The 19,032-nt window shown below is 41.2% G+C and overlaps 1 protein-coding gene across 1 annotated transcript in view; it reads left to right on the top strand.

Moving 5' to 3' along the window:
* whrna (whirlin a) overlaps nucleotides 1-19,032 on the top strand; it is a gene marked incomplete at its 5' end in the record, with an annotated part of 229,962 nt that overhangs the window by 141,804 nt on the left and 69,126 nt on the right. The window contains one exon of the mRNA XM_080477670.1: nucleotides 13,471-13,679. Coding sequence (XP_080333796.1) covers nucleotides 13,471-13,679 — 209 coding nt within the window. The remainder of the gene's footprint in view (nucleotides 1-13,470; nucleotides 13,680-19,032) is intronic.

Raw genomic sequence — 19,032 nt, 5'->3', positions numbered from 1 at the left:
TTAATTCATAAATAATCCGGAAATCATCTCATAAATCAACACATTCAAATAGCAAACGACATCTAACACGGAGATCTAATCTATTAAACAGCAAACACTATGTACAAAGAGTGTGTGTGTGTGTGTGCGTGTGTGCGTGTGTGCGTGCGTGCGTGCGTGCGTGCGTGCGATGACTCGCTCTTTCTGGGGACGCGGCGGTTGCTTAGCGGCCAGATAAACAAGACGTCCGTCGAGCGCGCGTGCGCGAGGGCGGTCTCGGAGCGAGTTAGTCTACCGAGGGCGTAACGAACGGGCGGTTCCGTTGGCCCGGTTCTGAGCACCTAAGTGGAGGTCGGGACCGGCAGTCAGGGCTCTTGTGATCACGGCAGATCTGCTCTTGCAGCAGCTAACAGATAGGTGTTACATGCAGTGGTGTGTGTGAGACCTTATCTTGATCAGGTAAGGGGGGCGCATTGTTGCGAGGAGATCCGGGTTAATGGAGAGGGAGAGATGAGAGAGGATGAAGACAAGAGAAAGACAGAGAATTCTGCGCGGCTCGGTTCTGAACCCTGGTTCCTCCACACAGAGTTCCCAGTGGGCCTGGAGCTCACTCGGACCTCTGGTTCTGAGGTGGATAACCAGCGTTCTGGACTTAGTGCGCGTGAATGCGCATACACAAACAACATGAAAGGCTGCTGCCTTCTGAGCGGCACATGGAAACACATTGCATTTTCAACAGAACATCATTCTAACTATTCTCTGCCCAGACAAAAGCGCTCTCACCATGATAGTTCTTTGGTTCTGGACAGCACCGTCCGTGGTGCTGTTGGTTCTGGGAGGCGGTGGTAACTGGTTGTTACCGGGTCTTAATTTCAGCGTCCTGAAATTCAGAGGCCTGGCTCCAGCTGCAGGAGTGCAACTGAGAGGATGATCTTGGGAGGAGACGACACTGGCTCTGGTCTCCAGAATCTCCCAAAAACAGGAAAAATTGCGGAAAACAGAAGATGTAGTCCAAACTGGGTCCTGCTCGTCCAGCGGGCTGGCGTTGGTGGTTCTTCTGTTCTTTTGCCCTCTTTACCATCCTGAGGAGGGAGAGATGTTTCTCCCTCCATGGTTGGATTGAACAGCCGAGAGCTTTGATAGAACGTGAGTCTCAGTAACTTGGGTTTGGACCCCTGTGGTGTGTTCGGGTCGGATTCAAGCGTCCTCATTGGCCACTTTCGGGGTCTGGCTCGCTCCCCTGCTGTTTTATGGCCTATCCATTGTTGTGGTGTTTTCTTTCGGGGGAGCAACCTGGAGAAACAGTTCACTGAATCTACGGAGGAGATCATGGAATCCTCAGGCCCCAACACCACTTTGTCCCTGGACCTTCCTCCTGCATGTCAACCACCATTCAGCCCGGAACTTTTCTCATTGGCTCTGTTCATCACACAGCTCTGTCTTGATCAAATGGTTTGGACCCAAAGTCACATACATTCTGTTCCCAACGTGCCGCCCAGGAGACATTGCTGTGAATGAACCGAGTTAACAAAACAACCAGTGTGTGCATAGCGGAGTATTTAAACAACAACGGGAGGGTTTATGGCCGATGAGCTATTCAGATATTGCGGGCAAATCGAGAGTGATGATCGTCACTACCAATCAGCAGACGGCTGCGTTGTTGGTCCTCCTCACAGATCCGTTCCTCAGTGCTGGGTACCTCAAGGGAAGGGGGTGACGGAAAATGTAACAGGTGGTTTCGGTTTTTCCGTACCATCCACAACTTTTGTCAGTGCGGCCGCACGAAAACCCGCCCCGCCCCGTTCCATCCCGGCACAAACCAAAAACTGATACAGAGTACCAATATGAGTACTTATTAAATTCCATCATTTATACTCCATAGGCAAAAGATACTTGAAGGCTATGCTATGCCACAAACCACAGCCTCTGTGTTGAGGGTACGTGCATCTCCAGCAGTGTTGAAGTTTCCAGTATACTACTGCGTCTACAGTACGCATCGAGCAGTACATAGTGTCTATCATCACACTGCGCCATCCGTACTGTAAACTGTAGACCGAGGGACTGAGCTTGCTGTTGATGAGTGTATCAGTCAGACTTTAATCATGTTTAGCATGTAGCATTGCTGGTGTTTGAGCCTGAAGCTCTCTAGCAGGTAGCAGGTAGCATGTAGCGTGTAGCACGGAGTAAAATCCTCCTGAGCCACTGAGCAGTTAAACTAATGAGCAACATCACGCCAACTCTGCTGATCCAAATGTCTGTGATTACGTTTCTGGTGCTGTGCGAACTAACTTTCTCCTCCTTTTGATATTTTGACAGAACATAATTTACAGACTGACATCATGTAATACTCGCCGGGTTGTATTGGAGATCTTTTACAAGTACGATTACATCGTGTCATATCAGACCCAATAGCGATACTGGTATCAGTGCATCCTTAATATGTATATGTTCATTCAACCTATACAATGTAAAAGGAAATCTGATTGCGTGGTATAATGCTGCTGTGCTTTCTCAGCTGTCTTGTGCACATAACAGATTAGTGTTGGAGAAATGTATTTTTTCATAGAAGCACTGTTGGGGGCATAAACACAGCTAATTAGAACGTTGGAACTCGGTTAGTAAAACCCTCAGACGGCTACTGAACTGTTTTTGGCTCATTCTAATGTAAATAATACTCACACAAGTTGACTATCAAGCTTGTTTGAAGAGCCCACACCGTGGTTGATTGGGCGAGAGAGGAAAGCTGAGCATGCTGCCTCAAAGGGACTAAATATTCCGCAGTCGTAGCAGGAAAAGGGAGTTGTGCCGGTAGGTTCATAAAGAACTTTCATACATAAACTTGTCTTAATATTTAGTCTGTCAAGCCCTCTGTGCTCGATGTATGAAAATAAATATTGATTGGTTGGTTGATCAATCCAAATCTACATGTCCATGGCAGGTACATGTTGTTGCAAGGTTTTCTGGTCACTCTGATCAGTCAGCGCCTCTTAATGATAGTTGCAGCACAATCCACAATTACTGTTGGACTTTTCTGTTAGTTTTCAGGCTGAAGAAATAAAAAGCCTAAGTGGATTAACATTTGATGAAAGGGTCACCTCGGAGACACAGAAGGAAACGAGAGCTGCAGAAGAAGCCAAAAAGGATTTTTCTTGGGAGCAATTAGAGCAAGTAGAGAAAGACAGGGGATATGATTCATCACTTACCATTCGCCAACTGATGCACTCTAATTTGCATTTAAATCTATCTACAAATGGAGACAGTTGTCTTCTTTTAAGGATAATTTGTGAGGCAGCACAGTGAAAAAAGAGAGAGGTTATTTGGGCTTCTGTAGTGTTTTGCCTTAATCTTTTTAATATTTGTTAGCTTTTCTTTAACTTAGATATAACTGAGTTTATAGCTTTAGTGGCTTTAATATTGCAGATTATGTTGCAAAGATGATACAAGTGTCTGCCAGCTGATGGATGTATTGCACTAGCTGCTGGCTCTGAAATGATTGCAGTGGTACAGTTTGACATATTCCATGTTCACTGGCATTACGAGGTACATGGCTGGATTGATTATGATCTGTAATCATCCCCTCTAATGACTGAAAGTAACCTTCAGAGGGGGATGCCAAATTTACTTGATAGGCAGGCCTGCAAGCTTTGATTGAGAGTGGGGGCTCCACATCTGCGCTCATTTTAGACTTTACACTGCAGCACGGCAGCGTACTATATGTAGTACCTATTCGCAATAAAATGCAGTATCAGCATGATCACAGATGAAATGATGGGTCACCAGTCAACCTCACATGCATGAGGGCAATGGTTTATCTGTGTGCCCCCGCTCAGTGATGTTGCTACCTGACTGGCAAGTGAGCATCGATATGAGCTAATGGCTAACAGGCCAGCAATGCTAACTCGGTTCTGCAAACAAATGTGGCGAAGTTATGCACTCTGCCATTCTAGTGCCATTCTAGTTTAATATGGAATACAGAATTCTGGAAATGAGTTCATCGGAAGTCTTTGTGTACTTCAAGGAATAAACAGAACATTCATGAAAGAGACAGAAGTGTTGGATCCGGGAACAACTCTCATCAGTGGTCATGTCATGTTCACGCGTAATTATCAGGCTACAGAAAGATCAAACAACACAAGTTAACTGAAAGGGAGGAGAAAGTTGAATTACTGCCGTGGACAGCCTGACAATCTAAAATGGCACGCAGCCTACTCAGCCAACTGGTCCAGACTGGGGAAGGAAAATGCAATCCATGCACTACTCAAGTGGATTGTAAGTCATGCAGTCTCGTAACGTAAGGAATCCAGGAGTAAGTGTGGGAAGCAAAATGTGCCTACAGTCTTTTTTGGTGTAATCTGTACCTTATGCCACCCACATTTCTGTTACAAAACCTTGAAAGTGACCTTTAGATACATTTTGCTGACTGGATTATGATCCATCCATCTTCATTCCTTTGTCATCCACACTGCTTTTATGCTGAATAAAGACAAAGACTCTGCGACAGTAAAACCTTTTCAAACATTTGTGCTAAAACAGGGTCCAAGTAATCACTGCCAAGTCCACAGAATGCAGTTCATTCTGAGATTAAATGAATGTGGAGCGACATGACTCATTGGTGACTGTCACACATACAATATATTTTACCTGGACTGGAGACGATAAAGACAATAACGGTCCACTTAGAAATATATACTGTATATATAGTTTTTAAAATCAAAATGCTCTGAATGAGAAACTGGAGAGTAGACTGGCGTAAACAGCTCTTCTGCACATGCTCAGTAGATGGGCAATCAGAACAATGTTTTCCTCCAGAGTGTCACGACTCCCAGTCCATGTTCTCCTGGGACTTTTATAGTTTTATAGTTGACAGTCACTGTAATAACAATCCAACTTAGTCGTCTGTTCATACGAATGTCTGTGTGCTCCCATTCTTAATATTTGTAGCATATTGTTCACCCACTAGTGACTTTTTAAGCAATTCTTACATTGTTTTCAAAACGTTGCGATATGAATGCGAAACTTTTCGGAACCAAAACGAACCGTTTTCAAACATTAGAAGAGTGTAACAACAATTCACAAGACTGGATCAATGAATCACTTCACTCCATTAAATTGATATGTGTGAATTCAGGACATAGGGGTATTTTCCCCGCTTGTATCTACTTCAAGTTGTATTGGGTATATGCTTTGTTCAATTTCTAACTGGTCCTGTGTCATAATGTTTAAATGTATTTATGTGTCCAAAATGAACATGAATAAACTGAACAATCATATTTGAAATGCTTTGAAATACAAATATTTGAAAAACATTTTTAAAAATGCAGTTCCCAAGTTAGGACAGTATAGGTCATTGTTGGAGCCTGTAAAATCCTTTAACATACAGGTACAAAACATTAGAATGTCATGAAAAAGTTCAATATTTCTGGTCACTTATTTCACAAAGAGAAGCACATATATTATAGAGCTTCTTCACATCAGCATTGGTGCGGCATGGCTTGGTTGGTAGAGCAGTCGTGTCCCAGTTTGATCGTTGCAGGTTCAATTCCCATCTCCACTTGTTCATGTGCCATGTGTCCTTGAGTGAGACACTGATTCCCAAATTGCTCCTGTTGGAGCGAGAGCACCCATTGGTGTGTGTGAATGTCATAAACAATGTGAAGCACCTTAGGCTGCTCATGCAGTTGAAAAGTGCCATATAAGTTTAGGCCATTTACACATAGAATGAATATTTGATCCCTTTTTTTCTTGAAATTTGTATAGTTGAGGACTTTTCTTCTTTGGGGATTAATATCCCCACCTGCCCTTCTCCACGCCTTACGCACAGTTCCCTTCTCAATATTGAACTTTATAATTGCGTTCAAATTTTCTGAGACAATGAATTCGGGGTTTTTCAAAGGTATCTATATGTTTCTTCACCCTTCCAGCTGAGTTTCAGGTAAACCAGATGTCCAATCACTGGATCATTTTCAACACGCCCTTTGGGAAATTTCAGTACAAGTTGAGCTGCAATGTTCAACTGCGGTCGATTGACCGTCTGCTTTACTTTGTGTGCCGGCACAATAAGAAAGCGTCATCGCTGTTGGGCGCCATTGATTAGAACTCCAGTCACAGACATCATCTCCACTGGTTGTTTAATTGCCCACGATGCAACACCACTGCGTTGTGATGCAGAGATTGATTACAATAAATAAAGTGTTTGTAGCTGAGGACGGGGGCCCATCTGCTCTCAGATAGAAGTGTAATGAGGGAGCACAGACAGAAAGAGCAGAGGGAGAAAAAGAGTGTAAGAAAGAGGGAAAAGTTAAGAAGTAACTTCACGCACAAAGACTATAACTTCTTTTAAAAATCACCAAAGACTGAATATAGCTTGCAGGTGTTCATAATTCTGAAAAGGTTTGCTTCGTCTTGAGACGTTAGAATAATGAAGATACTTATTGGAAGATTAATACTGCATATTGACATTTTCTAATTTGCTCCTCTGTAATTAACAGTGTGCTTTTTAATGAAGCTCACACCGTCATAAAACTCAATCGGTGTGTAATGAGACTCCCAATCCGGGTTGGATTCATTTGTCGGGTACAGCAGGTACAAATAATCGGACCTGATTTATGGCTGCCGGCCCTTCACTTAACTGCTGCATCAGTCCTGTCACTTACACAGTATATGACGCGGTATATGTCTCCATCCAATAGTCTGTTTATATTTATGATGACAGGCAATGCCTCCCAAACAGATTTGTTAAACACACTTTGATGTCACAGCACCTCCTATTCAGGTCTCATTTGTCCATCCGGTCAACCGTCCATTCATCTATTCAACCACCGTAGTTTGGAAAATGAACTCATCAATTCATTCATTCATCTTTCCACATTTCCAGCATCTATTTATCCATCCATCCATATAATAAATACACTCATCCATCTATTTATGTATCTCGGGATCCATAATCCTTTTTATGTATTGATCCATTCATCTATCATCAACCACCATCTATTTATAAAAATATTTCTATATTTATAAATGTATTTCTGTAATTTATTCATTTTTATAATCACCCATCCATCTAGCTATGTCCTTTTACATCTATCCACAGATCTACTAATAAGTCTGTCCATCCCAATACCAAATCATTAATCTAATAATTCTTCTATCCATGCCACTATCATTTGAGCATCAGTGAGTTCATCAATCCATCAATCCAGCCAGATTATCATCTATTTAAATCATATATCTGCTCATCCATTTAATTATATAGCTTTACCCATCCATCCATCCATCCATCCATCCATCTATCCATCCATACCCAGATGGGGTCATAATGGGAAAAAGAGACCAAAAAAGCCCAGGCCACCCCATCAGTTCAGTAACTTTGAGGAAAGAAAAGTTCACCTTTATTACCTAACTAGACTACAACATCAGATCAATGTAAATTTGGTGGCCCTTAAGAGGTTAAAGTTACTCTACCAGAACATCGGACTCAGAACAAATATTGATATTTTCGCTGGAGCTGCGACGACGCCATCTTTGATTTCCCAAAAACTCATGTAGCAGGTTTCCCAAGATGACGTCAGTGTTACGACTCACAGAAAGAGTGAACATGTTCATGGGCAAGGAAGACGTGGGAATGATTTTTAAACATTCAATTTATTATAAAGTGTGGTTGCTTTCTTGTTCTTATTTGTTGAAAAGGAGTGTACGCTGGAGGAGTACAACACTAAAACCCTTGTTTAACTCAGTCCCAAAAAACAGGAAAAGTCTAAACTGAAAGATGGGCGCGACAGCTCAGCCAAACAAACGAGACGAGACCCACATCAAAATAATGGAGAAAACAAGACGGCTGGTCCAGCCAAGCCAAAGAACTTCTACGAACACAGGAAACCTCCCGGCTACCAGGAAGTCTTAACGAGCGATGTGGCACAGCTGGTGGCGGAGCGCACATTGAAAGCTTCTAGGAAGCAGAGATGAAGCGAGCGAGTGAATTCCCCGTGAGAGCGAGGCGGTAGTAGGGCTGGGCGATTTAGCCTAAAACAAAAATTTCCATGATTTTTTTAAAGACAAATTTGAGTTCCAGTTTGATTTTTTCAATTTTGTTTTCTCAATGCACTTAAAAAAGACTGTAGCCATCAGATATATTGCCAAAGGGGTGACTTTATTGCTGTGATTGTCCTCAGAGTTAAAATGCATATAAACAATCCCAAAATGAAAAGTAAATGAGGCACAGTCATTCAAAGAATGTAAACCTTAAACCCAGGTTTAAGTAAAAGTGCAACCACGGAAATCCACAAGGAATGGTAGAATGGAATGCCAAAAATGCCCAAAATGAGGAAGTGATTCATTAAGAAAACACTCCAAAAAACTGAAAACAATCACCACAACAAATAGTCTCAAACTGCTTAAGATAGAATAACTACATTAAGTAAAATAACGGGGGACAAAATACCCACAAGAGAAAAAAAAAAGGGTGGGGGTGGGAGTGGAGTGCTCACGACCGAACAGTCAGTTAGCGAAACATGAACACAGTTTGTTTGTAAAAATATCGACTTTGGTGTGAAATGTGTGGTAATGGTCTTGTTTTTGTGTATTGGTTTATTCTCTCTGCAGAAATGATACTTTTCATTGGAAGTATGTTTCAAAGATTCTTTCTGGTTGAGTAACTTTAAACCCAGCTTTCCATTTTGGTTTCTATTTTGGGGGAATTATTAATGGTCTCATTAAGCATATGTATGTTTTGTTTTTGCGGTTCGCACAATTCCCTAACATTTTTTCACATCGGAATGATGCACTATAATGAAATTGAGATAATAAAAAGCACATCCCTTTTTGAACTGGCTGGCACACACACACACACACACATACACACACACACACACAGAGTGACATGATCTGTTCCCTCTAAGCCTCCCAGTAAGATACAACACTGTCAGAGTGAGCCTGCATTCACAAAACCAGAGAGTGGATCATCCTATTATTTACTTCTCAGCTTTTCCATCTGTGACATGTCAACATATCCTCTGGCATCGTGGGTGAGAAGCTGCCATGACGTGTCAACAAAAAACTGAAAATCTCCCATCTGCACAAGCATTAGGAGCCTCTATTGAGGACTTTTGCAGCAAATCCAGCCCCGGGAGTGTTTTCAGGGCCGTTTTTTTTTTTTTCCTGGAGCATCTGTGAAACAACCACAGGTTTTTACTGGAGATCTTCGTTTAAATCTCCACTTTTAACTGTCGGTCATTTAAGGACATTTAGAGAATTACCCCAATAACACCAAAGGAAAGTGCTGCTGTAATAGTTTTACTGAAACGTAAACTTTCCTTCGGGTTGTTTGCACTCCAGACAAGGTTGTTTACAATTACCTCGTAACATTTAGCTGAAATCACCTCCCCTTCTATTGTGTCATTTCCTCAGAAGTATTGATTCAAGGCAGCAACTTTATAGTTTCTGATGGAAATAAATAGTGCCATGCAGCAGGGTCAACATGTGGCACATATTACGTTAACAAAGGTACTTTTTTCAGGCTGGGAGCTCATTTCTAAACAGCTTGTGGCTCGTGTGACTGTAGAAACAATTAGTTTCAGGTCAACAGCCTGCCACCCTGCTTAGAATCCTGTTAGTAGAAACCTGCCTCAGTTTTAGGGTCCCAGGCTGCGATTTTACTCCCGTTTGTTCTCCCATTGTGCCGATATGATGACTACTCACCAGTGAACACTGCATTGATTGTTTAAATTGCCACTTATCACTGGCTGTATTTCCCACATGTAAAAAGTTGAACAGCTTGCATTTATGAGCACCTATTTTAACATCCAGCTGTGCAGATTTTTGAGATGTTGGGTCAATTCACACGTAGACCTCATGGTCACATTACTCACTACTTACTGCCTGTGCATTTTCTTAAAATCAGGAAGTACTGCAGACTCAATATTGAGTTACCATCGGGAATTTTCCACCTGTGACAGCTTTGAGGCAGAGGTGTCAAACATAAGGCCTGTGGGCCAAAACCGGCCCTCAAGAGGCTTCAGTCCGGCCTCAAACCACCAAGCAAATTGAATAAATGGCAAAGGAACCACTGACTCTTCTTAGGTATTCCAAAAGTTGGAAAGCGCAACAGTTATAGAAGAGGATTATTTGAAATTTCACTGTATTTTGCACCAGGAAGTATCATCAAAATTGGCGTAGTTTTTGGTACTGATTGTGAAATGTTTTGCAAAAACATACAGTTTCAAAACTTACTCCACAACAATGACAAACTAAAGTTTACATTTAAAGGTTATTTAAAGGCACTATTTTACCCTGAATTAAAATCAGATTGACGGCACTTTTTAGGGGGTATTTTTGTTATTTGGAAGTCTCGTACTTCCTCAGCACCAAGTTACTCATGAACACATTATTAGACTATTAAACTATTTGTTTATTTGATTGTTTTTATTTCCATAATGTTCTTTTATCAATCGTATCCTATTTCTGCTAATAATTCACGTTACCTCCTGTTTCACTTGACTTCTTCTCTGAAAAGAAAAATGCTCAGAATAGATTATAGTATTATTAACCTGAGTGTATGAAAATCAGCTGTGGAGTTCCTCAAGGCTCCATCCTTGGGCCTCTTTTATTTACCATTGTCATGCTCCCTCTGGCTCAGCTCATGGAACATTACAATATCTCCTCTCATCGTAATGCAGATGACACATAGCTCTATAGATCAATATATCAATAACTGAGCATTGAGCCTTCTATTCTTGCCACATCAAAATGTATTGTGGTACACTGAATCATTACATTTCCACCAATACACAGCCGGGATTACATTAGTGAATTTGTGCTCGAGGCCTAGTGTTGCCCTTGAATGTGGCTTCAGGTGAAAAGTCATAGTCTGAGTAACATCACTCATGTTTTGGGATAATTTAACATCTTACTGTCTCTTGGTTTTGTTCATGTGTGGAATTCAGCACTCTAAATTCTCCGCCACCCAGTGCGAATGAAAACAATGTTCCATACTTTCAACTCCAGTGCTCATTGTAATGATGTTTTTTTTCACAGCCACTCAGAAGAATGATTTGCGGCAGAGATTATATCTGAAGATGTTTGTGCGTGTCCTCTCCTTTTGTGTACGTTTCACCAACTTGTGCACTCAAGCTGCGTCAAATCAGAGCGAAACTTTGATAAAAGCCCAGCTAAGCTCACAGCAAACCGAGCTTCAGGCTTGTCAAGCATCGTACAGAAAGCCAATACGAAGTCCTATAGATAGATAGTTGACTCCTTTTAGTGTCGTTTTGAAAAGCAAACAGCTGGAACAAACGGCTTGTAATCTGTGTGAATCTGCCTCTCGTCCCCGAAGCTTCAGCTCAGCCTGATGGCTTTAGATGAAAAGTGTTTGCTTCGGTGTCACACTGCATTCTCACTACTGCGGTGCGTTGGACTGATTTCTTTTTGTCAGCGCCGTTTGAATCCTGTGTCTTTCACTTGCAGTCGGACGGCCCAAACTTAAAATGATCACAGTGGAGGTGAAGCTTTATGTGGGGAGCGTCCTCTGATGTGCCCAAGAGGTGCCGCTGTGCATTAGCAGTGACAGATATGGCTTCTCACTGACCTCAAATCGCTGGAAAACTCCCAAGAAAGTGAAATTCATGTGGTTCCAAGAGTTTAATCACCAGTTCACATTAAGTGCTGCTCTCTGAGAGCACCGGAAGGATCTTGAGGCGCAGTTGGCTGAGTATAACAGGAATAAAGTAAAGAGGCAAAAAAGTGACACGAGGCAACTTTTTTTCTTTTAATGCTAACGATACATCAAGCCTAAATGCCACACGGAGTCATTTACAAGCCCAACGACTCTCTGCTGTTGTGTGTGGTGAGCCCATCCTCTGTGACTAATTTATTACCGTTATGGTGACAGATAAAGTTAATAGCAGTGGAAAGCAATAAGACGGCCACACCACGCCACATTTATTTCTTCTTTGCGTTTTTTTTTCCTCGCATTAAAATGCACCACATCTGAAGGGAGGCTTTCCTTCAACCGCAACACTTTTGTACAGGACAGAGCAGTGCGGAGCGTTTATCTGCACACTGCCCTCGGAACCAAGCTTGCTGTGTGCCACCATACGCTTGTTTTGATCCCACGAGAGCTAGTTTACGCTTTTTATGAAAGTTTTGCGATGCGTCGGACCGCCTCTTTGCGCGTTATAATTGTACAAACTGGATTTTGGTCTATGAACTGATATGGAAGAAGAAGTATCAGTGAAAACGGGATATTGAAGGGCCTTCTTTTGTACATATTATAACAGCATGACTTCATAATGCAAATATTAGGTGCTAAGATGTAATATTTCAGAGGGTTTTTACTGGTATCTTCGTATTAAACATTTTCCGTGTTTATTCACATACATAGTTTTGGTCCCATTTATATGACAACGTTTTCAAGTGAAAACACAAAACGTTTGTTGCGTCTTGGGTGTCCGTTTACACAACATCTGCGCTCCGAGTCACTGGAAACACAACTATTTTGAAGAAGGCTCCCAAGGTGGAACTTTTTAAAAAAAGTCAGACTACGTCATTCCTATAAACGAGGAAAAGCAAGTTTGTGAAAAAGCCTGGAATTGCTGCTACTACGCATGCACACCCCAGCTGTAATGAATAATTGTTCTGCACATGCTCAGTAGATGGACAATAACAACGGTGTTTCCTCCAGTATCATGACTCCCAGTCCATATTCTCCTGGGACTAGTTTTATAGTGGACAGTCACTGTAATAACAATCCAACTTGGTGGTCGGTCCATATGAATGTCTGTGTACTCCCATTGATAATGTATTGTATTGTTCTCTGCGTATTGTGTGTGTGGTTTCATTACGTAAATTAAAACTAATGTATTGATTTTTCTGCCATTTCCATGGAAACAGACATCGTTTATAAAATAATTGCCTGAAACACCAACACACAAATGATGCGTTTTCACTTGAAACGTTGTCGTGTAAACGGGGCATTTCCTCTTCTGAAACATACTGACAGATATCAGTATATATATTCGATTGATAGCAGTGAGATTAATCCAAGCAGGGCAGACGTAGAGATCAAGAGGCACTCGGAGAGTGAGGTGGTGCTTCACCTTCTCTCACCAGAGATGAGGGTTACATTACAGGAGATAGAGGCTACGTTTCAAGGTTGTGTTTAGTATGGACACTACCGTTCTCTCTCTGCCTCCAGGATGAGCCCTTTGTTAGAATTCAGAACGACAAATGAAAACCTAGTCGATGACATATTAAACAGTTCCAGACATTAAGAACGCAGTGAGCAGAAACTACCTTATTCCCTGTGTGATTACTTTGGCTGCCCAACCTGAGAAGAATCGCTCTAATCTCTTCACTACCTTCTACCACCTCTATCCGTTACATGACCTCTGTTTGACCCTTTGACCTCTGAACCTGTGCGTGCCACAGCTTCTGCCCGATCCATCCTCGCCTTGCTCAGTCCCCTCCGGTGCACCTCTGTGTTCGCTCCCCTCCCTGCAGGTCGGCGACCAGATCCTGGAGGTGAACGGCCGCAGCTTCCTGAGCATCCCGCACGACGAGGCCGTCCGGGTGCTGAAGTCGTCGCGGCACCTGATGATGACGGTGAAGGACGTGGGCCGACTACCGCACGCCAGGACGGTGGTGGGGGAGACCAAGTGGATCGCCAGCTCGCAGATCGGTGAGAGCTCTGCCAACAGCAGCGTTGCAGGGTGAGTTCTGGCAGTAAAAAAAAAAAAAAACTCTGAAATCGAGTCTAACTCTCAGATAAAACTTCAAAAAGTTTTCATATCATTTATTGATAAGGGGACAGACTGTTTCATCTAATTTTGATCTCTAACATCGATCTATCTTACACTGAGCACTGAGAATCTGAGGTTGGACAATCACAGGAACAGTTGGCGAACAATTGCTGTTGTGATTCTGTGCCGTTTTACACGAATGCATGTTTAGAACTGTAGTGCAATGAACATTGGTTTCCAGCATTTACATATTTGCATTCATTTGTGTGTTCAGACCCCGTGTTGCTGCATGTTGCATACATTTCATATAAGCAAAGCTAATTACTATGCAGTTTGAGTACAGTAGTCAGTAACTACACAAATACATACATACATACAATTGTACAGTAAATTGGAGTCTTTCTAACATTTGTCACCATAATATTTTAAAAATTTTGCATATAATACGGAATCTGTGGCATTGTCCTGCGCAAGGTTTCACACATTCCTGATCAACATTCAGCTACAAGTACAGGCTCGTCGGAGCGTTGCATGATTGATATCACCAATTTGCACCATAGCCAAACTGACTATATGTGCCAAAGGCCTCTATCAATGTCAGTTGACATATTATTACTGGCTGTACATTGTAATATGTGAAGGTCAGACCATAGTTCTTTTCTTGGAGCTCAGCCACCAGCTGTTAACAGGAGAAGTGTACTCTGCTGACTGTGCTCACCGATAAGGATTATGTATTAATAAACATGGCGGCTCATTACTTTTTACAGTTTTGGACTGGATTTATGTTGAAAAGAAAGAGGAAAGTGTTCACAGTCATGTTGTTTGATGGTAGAAGATACAGAAAGCAGTATATACCTCATTTATGTCCATTCATCCATCCTGAACACAGTTGAAGGAATAAAGGCGAAGGAAGCGACCGGTCGCCAGTCCATCACAATGTAGACACACTCATATTCACCCTCTCAACCTATTGGGGGTGTCAAGAGTAACACAGTTGACTCAAATGCATGACTTCAGACTGTAGAAGCACATGCAAGTATGAAGTCATGGAAAAGTCCAGCGTCAAGTCATTGGAAAACTGAAATTATTGAAAAGTCTAAATTAAGTCATTGGAAAAGTTTTGGCTCACTGAAAGCTTGAGTGATTAAAAAGTTAAGTCTCACGTCAAAATAGCATAAAGGTAAACAAAGTTAATTTAGACACGTTAACTCATGACTACGACTGCAAAATATATTGCAGATTTAATGTTCAACATAAGCAATATACTGTATATATCAGAAATGACTAACTGAGCAGTGATAGGCTTCCACGCAATGTGCATTTATTTTCCCATTTACATAATTTTACATAATAAAGATTAAGCTTAGTTATATTTTGTGATTAACTCATTAAAATATATATATTTGCATGGCAGAGAGAGCCCTTTTATTTGGAAGAATAAATCTCAAGGCACAAAGACCTTCATTTCATCTACTGAAGTATTCGTATTTATCATAAGGCAGCGGTGTCAAACACATTTTTGTTTACCGGCCACATTCAACCCAATTTCATCTCAAGTGGGCAGGGCCGTTAAAATAGTGCCATAACAACCTTTAAATTTGAACGTTGTAGTTTATCTTGGTTGTGGAGCAGAGTAAACGTGATGAAAATATTTCCGTTTGCACTGAAAATTACTACAATTTCAACATAAAAATTTTTTTATTGAAACCTTCCAATGTAAAATAGTGAAATATCCCAAAAAACTTATCCTATAGCTGTTGCATTATGGGTATTTTGACAAACTCCCCCCTGACAGCATGGGTTTGAGGTTGGTTCAACAGCAACGAGGTCGCTGGCTTTCATGGCATGGATTGGACTGGAGCATCTTGCTTTCCCGTGATAAACCATAACGCAATACTAAAAATGATTACGTGTTTATCTATTATCATGCTGCCCTCGTCCACACACAAAGTCTCCGATCGAGGGAATTCCCACCGACAACAACAACACACCGTGCAGCCTCACCTGTTACAGACCTTCCAAACTTATACCAGCCTATCACAATGAAATATGCAAGTCTCACATTGTATGTAGACACGTAATAAATTCAGCCCTATGCCCACTGGAAAGAGGACAAATTAAAGCTTTTGTTTTGAAGGAAATCATTTTACAGTAATGACGGAGGAGATGATGGGGAAACTAAAGTTTCAAACGGAGACTTTGGACAAATATAACGACACAAATCCTTTGATAATAGTGTTTTGAAATGTCCATGTTTCTCACCCATCGAACAAAGGGAACAAAATTGTTACTTTGTGATGTAACTTGTTACAGTTTGAGTCTTTGGTGTTCCTCCTTCAATAAATGAATACATCCCACTCTATTCTGAGATCATGAAAAAGTGAAGCTGCCAGCTTTGATCATCTAAATCAGGAAAGAAAACAAGCTGCGGAGGAAGGAAAGAAAGAAAGAAAGAAAAAGCCTTTCCAGATGGATTTGAGGAGAACAGAGAGCAACATCCTGTTCTCCTTCAGTCCTGAACCATCTGATGTCACGTAACGGGCCGGCTGCTGCCGCCGACTCCACTCGGTCCTCCACCTGATCAGCTCCTCCATGCGCCCACAGACAAATTAAAGCTGGTGGAATTGACAGAGGAATGTTGTCATCAAATCAATATCACACAACTCTCGCTCTCCAATGCAGACTGATCCAGGTATTATTCAGTATTTACATCCACGCGCGGTGCATGTCTGCTTCAAGCTCCCCAGACACTCTTGTTTTCCACGAGCTCGGCAGCTCAGAGGTGGAGACGGGATGATGTTGTTCCTGAAGTCTTCATTTGTGTCCCTGTAAGGACATGAAGACATCACTCAGACAACTGCCAGGGTTTTCTCTGTGTGTGTGTGACTTTAAACAGCTCATTTTAACACACTTACTCAAATGCATGCACTTCATTTCCACCGAGTACAGGATTTACTTTCCTTGGCGCATAAAGAGAAAAAAACTAATGAGCTCAAGGAGGCAGACTCAACTGTAAGGTGCACCAAATCTGGAAGATTAGTTTTCCTTCTTTTCATTCATCAAGGGCTTACATTTCACAGATTTTTTTTTTTTTTTTTTTTTAATGTTTCACTTCTTGTGAAAACAGGATGAGTTCCAAAAAGTAGAAATACTCTGAATTGAGAATGCTCCACCATGCTGTAGTTGTACTACAGGTTAGAGAAGCCAGCTTGTATCTAGAAGGCTGCTAGTTTGAATCACTGGATTTTGGTGGTTCGGTTAAAGCCAACAACATCAACATCACTGTGCCTTTGAGCAAGGCGCCTAAACCTATGAAAGGTTTTCTTTACAGCCATTATTTAGAGAGAGTTTACAGCATTATATGATAACCCATAGCCAGGCTTTGCTTGTAAAGGTGGTCGTTTTGTCTCACACAACTTTCCTGATAAAATAAAGTCAATTTAAATTTTCTTTTTATCCTCAATCAATGAGTACGACTACTTTCCCAGTCACCATACTTATTTTTCACACTGCAGAAAACCTGAAAAATGCTTTCATTTCAAGAATTGATCACAATTTTGGCTGCAGTTACTAGATTGGGAAAGTTTTTGTAATGCTACTTCAATCATATTATCAGTTATTACGTTGTTTGTATTATTGTGTAATGTTTTTACCATTAATAATGAATAGCTTCTTGCACTTTTGGCAACTTATTAAATTAAGGGTTTATTACAGAGAAAAAGGGCCAAATTATTACATTATTGTTCTAATATTAGTTGAGAATTCTACTGTCGTAATATGAGAGAAATAAAGGAATCTCTCCTTTCTTACTTTGCTGTGTGGAGTTCATATATATTTTAACAATCAAGTGTCAAAGTGAACACATGACTGCATATTTTTAACCACAATTTGATCCCATCTTAAACCAGTTATTTTATTGGAGGTCACTTGTGCTCCAGAATATCAAAGAGACAAATTTAAGCTGAAATCTTTGTCGCCAAGAAAGGAAAAAAGTACAGTTTGTCAGTAGCTACACAGGAAAGAGCGTTGTAGAAAACTGTCGGCTGGACAGTTGGTCCAAACAGACTGTGTGTTTATGTAACCATTGTTCTCCTGTATTATCTGCACGCTGTTGATCTGAACAAAGTCAGCTCATGAGTATCTCTGGCAGTTATTGTGGTTTATTTCAGGGGGACTGGCAAGAGACTAAACACAGTAACGAGGTTTACTACTTCAATTTACACAGGAACTGAGTGGAACAGGGTAAAGAAAATTATGTGAAACTGATTTTCTGCTTTACTTTATTTTAGAAATGTATTTTATTTACATAATAATAATAATAATAATAATAATAATAATACAATTGTAAAAAAATTATATTAATAATAATGATGATGATAATAATAATACTTTGAGCTCATTAACATATCTATGTATTTGCTCGATCATTTTGGTAAACATATTGACAAATCCAACAAGTTATAAATGACATGGATGGTCACATGTGATATGGGTGAAATTATTCAAACCTCCACAACACAGTGCTCACAAATCAGCAAGTTGATGTGACCAACTTCTGGATTCATGCTTTCTCCTTCTTGTTCCAGTGTCACATGAAAGGACCCTATAACCACAATTGTCCCATTGTTTGGTTTAAGGTCATCACCTTCACGAAAAAGTACTGTTTGAAAGATAACCTGATGTTTTTGTCTCATTTCTGTCAACATTTCAAGGGTACATGCAAACCCTTTTCACTTGTGAATATACGTTTCCATGTATGTCTTCCTAAATGTAAGACGCTGGAGTTACCATGCCGCACCAGGCAGTCCAGTTTAAACTCAATGTGTTTGGTAAAGTTTCAGCTGCTTGTGTTATTACCAAAATTAGCATATTTGAAGTGGGCGAGATTAAAGTGCTGTACACCTTCACAGTTTTATAAATGTCTTGTCCTTAAAGCCTGACAATTATCCCACCTCACAAAGACTGCATCCAGGGAGGAGGCATTTCAAAATCTGCAGGAAAAAAAGACAAGCTTGGATCTGGTCTCCAAAGTCCAGCGGGTTAATTGAATTGGAATCCCAAAACAAGGTTTAATTTTTTTTTCATGTGCGGCTGCAGGTGGGACTGCAGCATTTCTGAGGCTGCTGTTTAATTCGGCGTCCTTTGTTTTTTGGGGGGCCCCTGAGGTGGCTCTTTGAGCTGTCACATTTGCTGGTGGATTTAGAGGCTTTCTGTTTTGCGAGCGCTCAAGGATGTGAAGACACCGACTCGAGCCATTTTGCGCAAGCGGGAATACAGGGCGGGAAAAATGACACGTTGCAACGGCTTTTCATGTATTTTCTCG

This window comes from Lipophrys pholis (genome assembly GCF_963383615.2).
Source record: "Lipophrys pholis genome assembly, chromosome: 12".
NCBI lineage: Eukaryota > Metazoa > Chordata > Actinopteri > Blenniiformes > Blenniidae > Lipophrys > Lipophrys pholis.
Note: the sequence above shows the minus strand (reverse complement) of the source record. Positions and strands in the feature narration are given on the sequence as shown.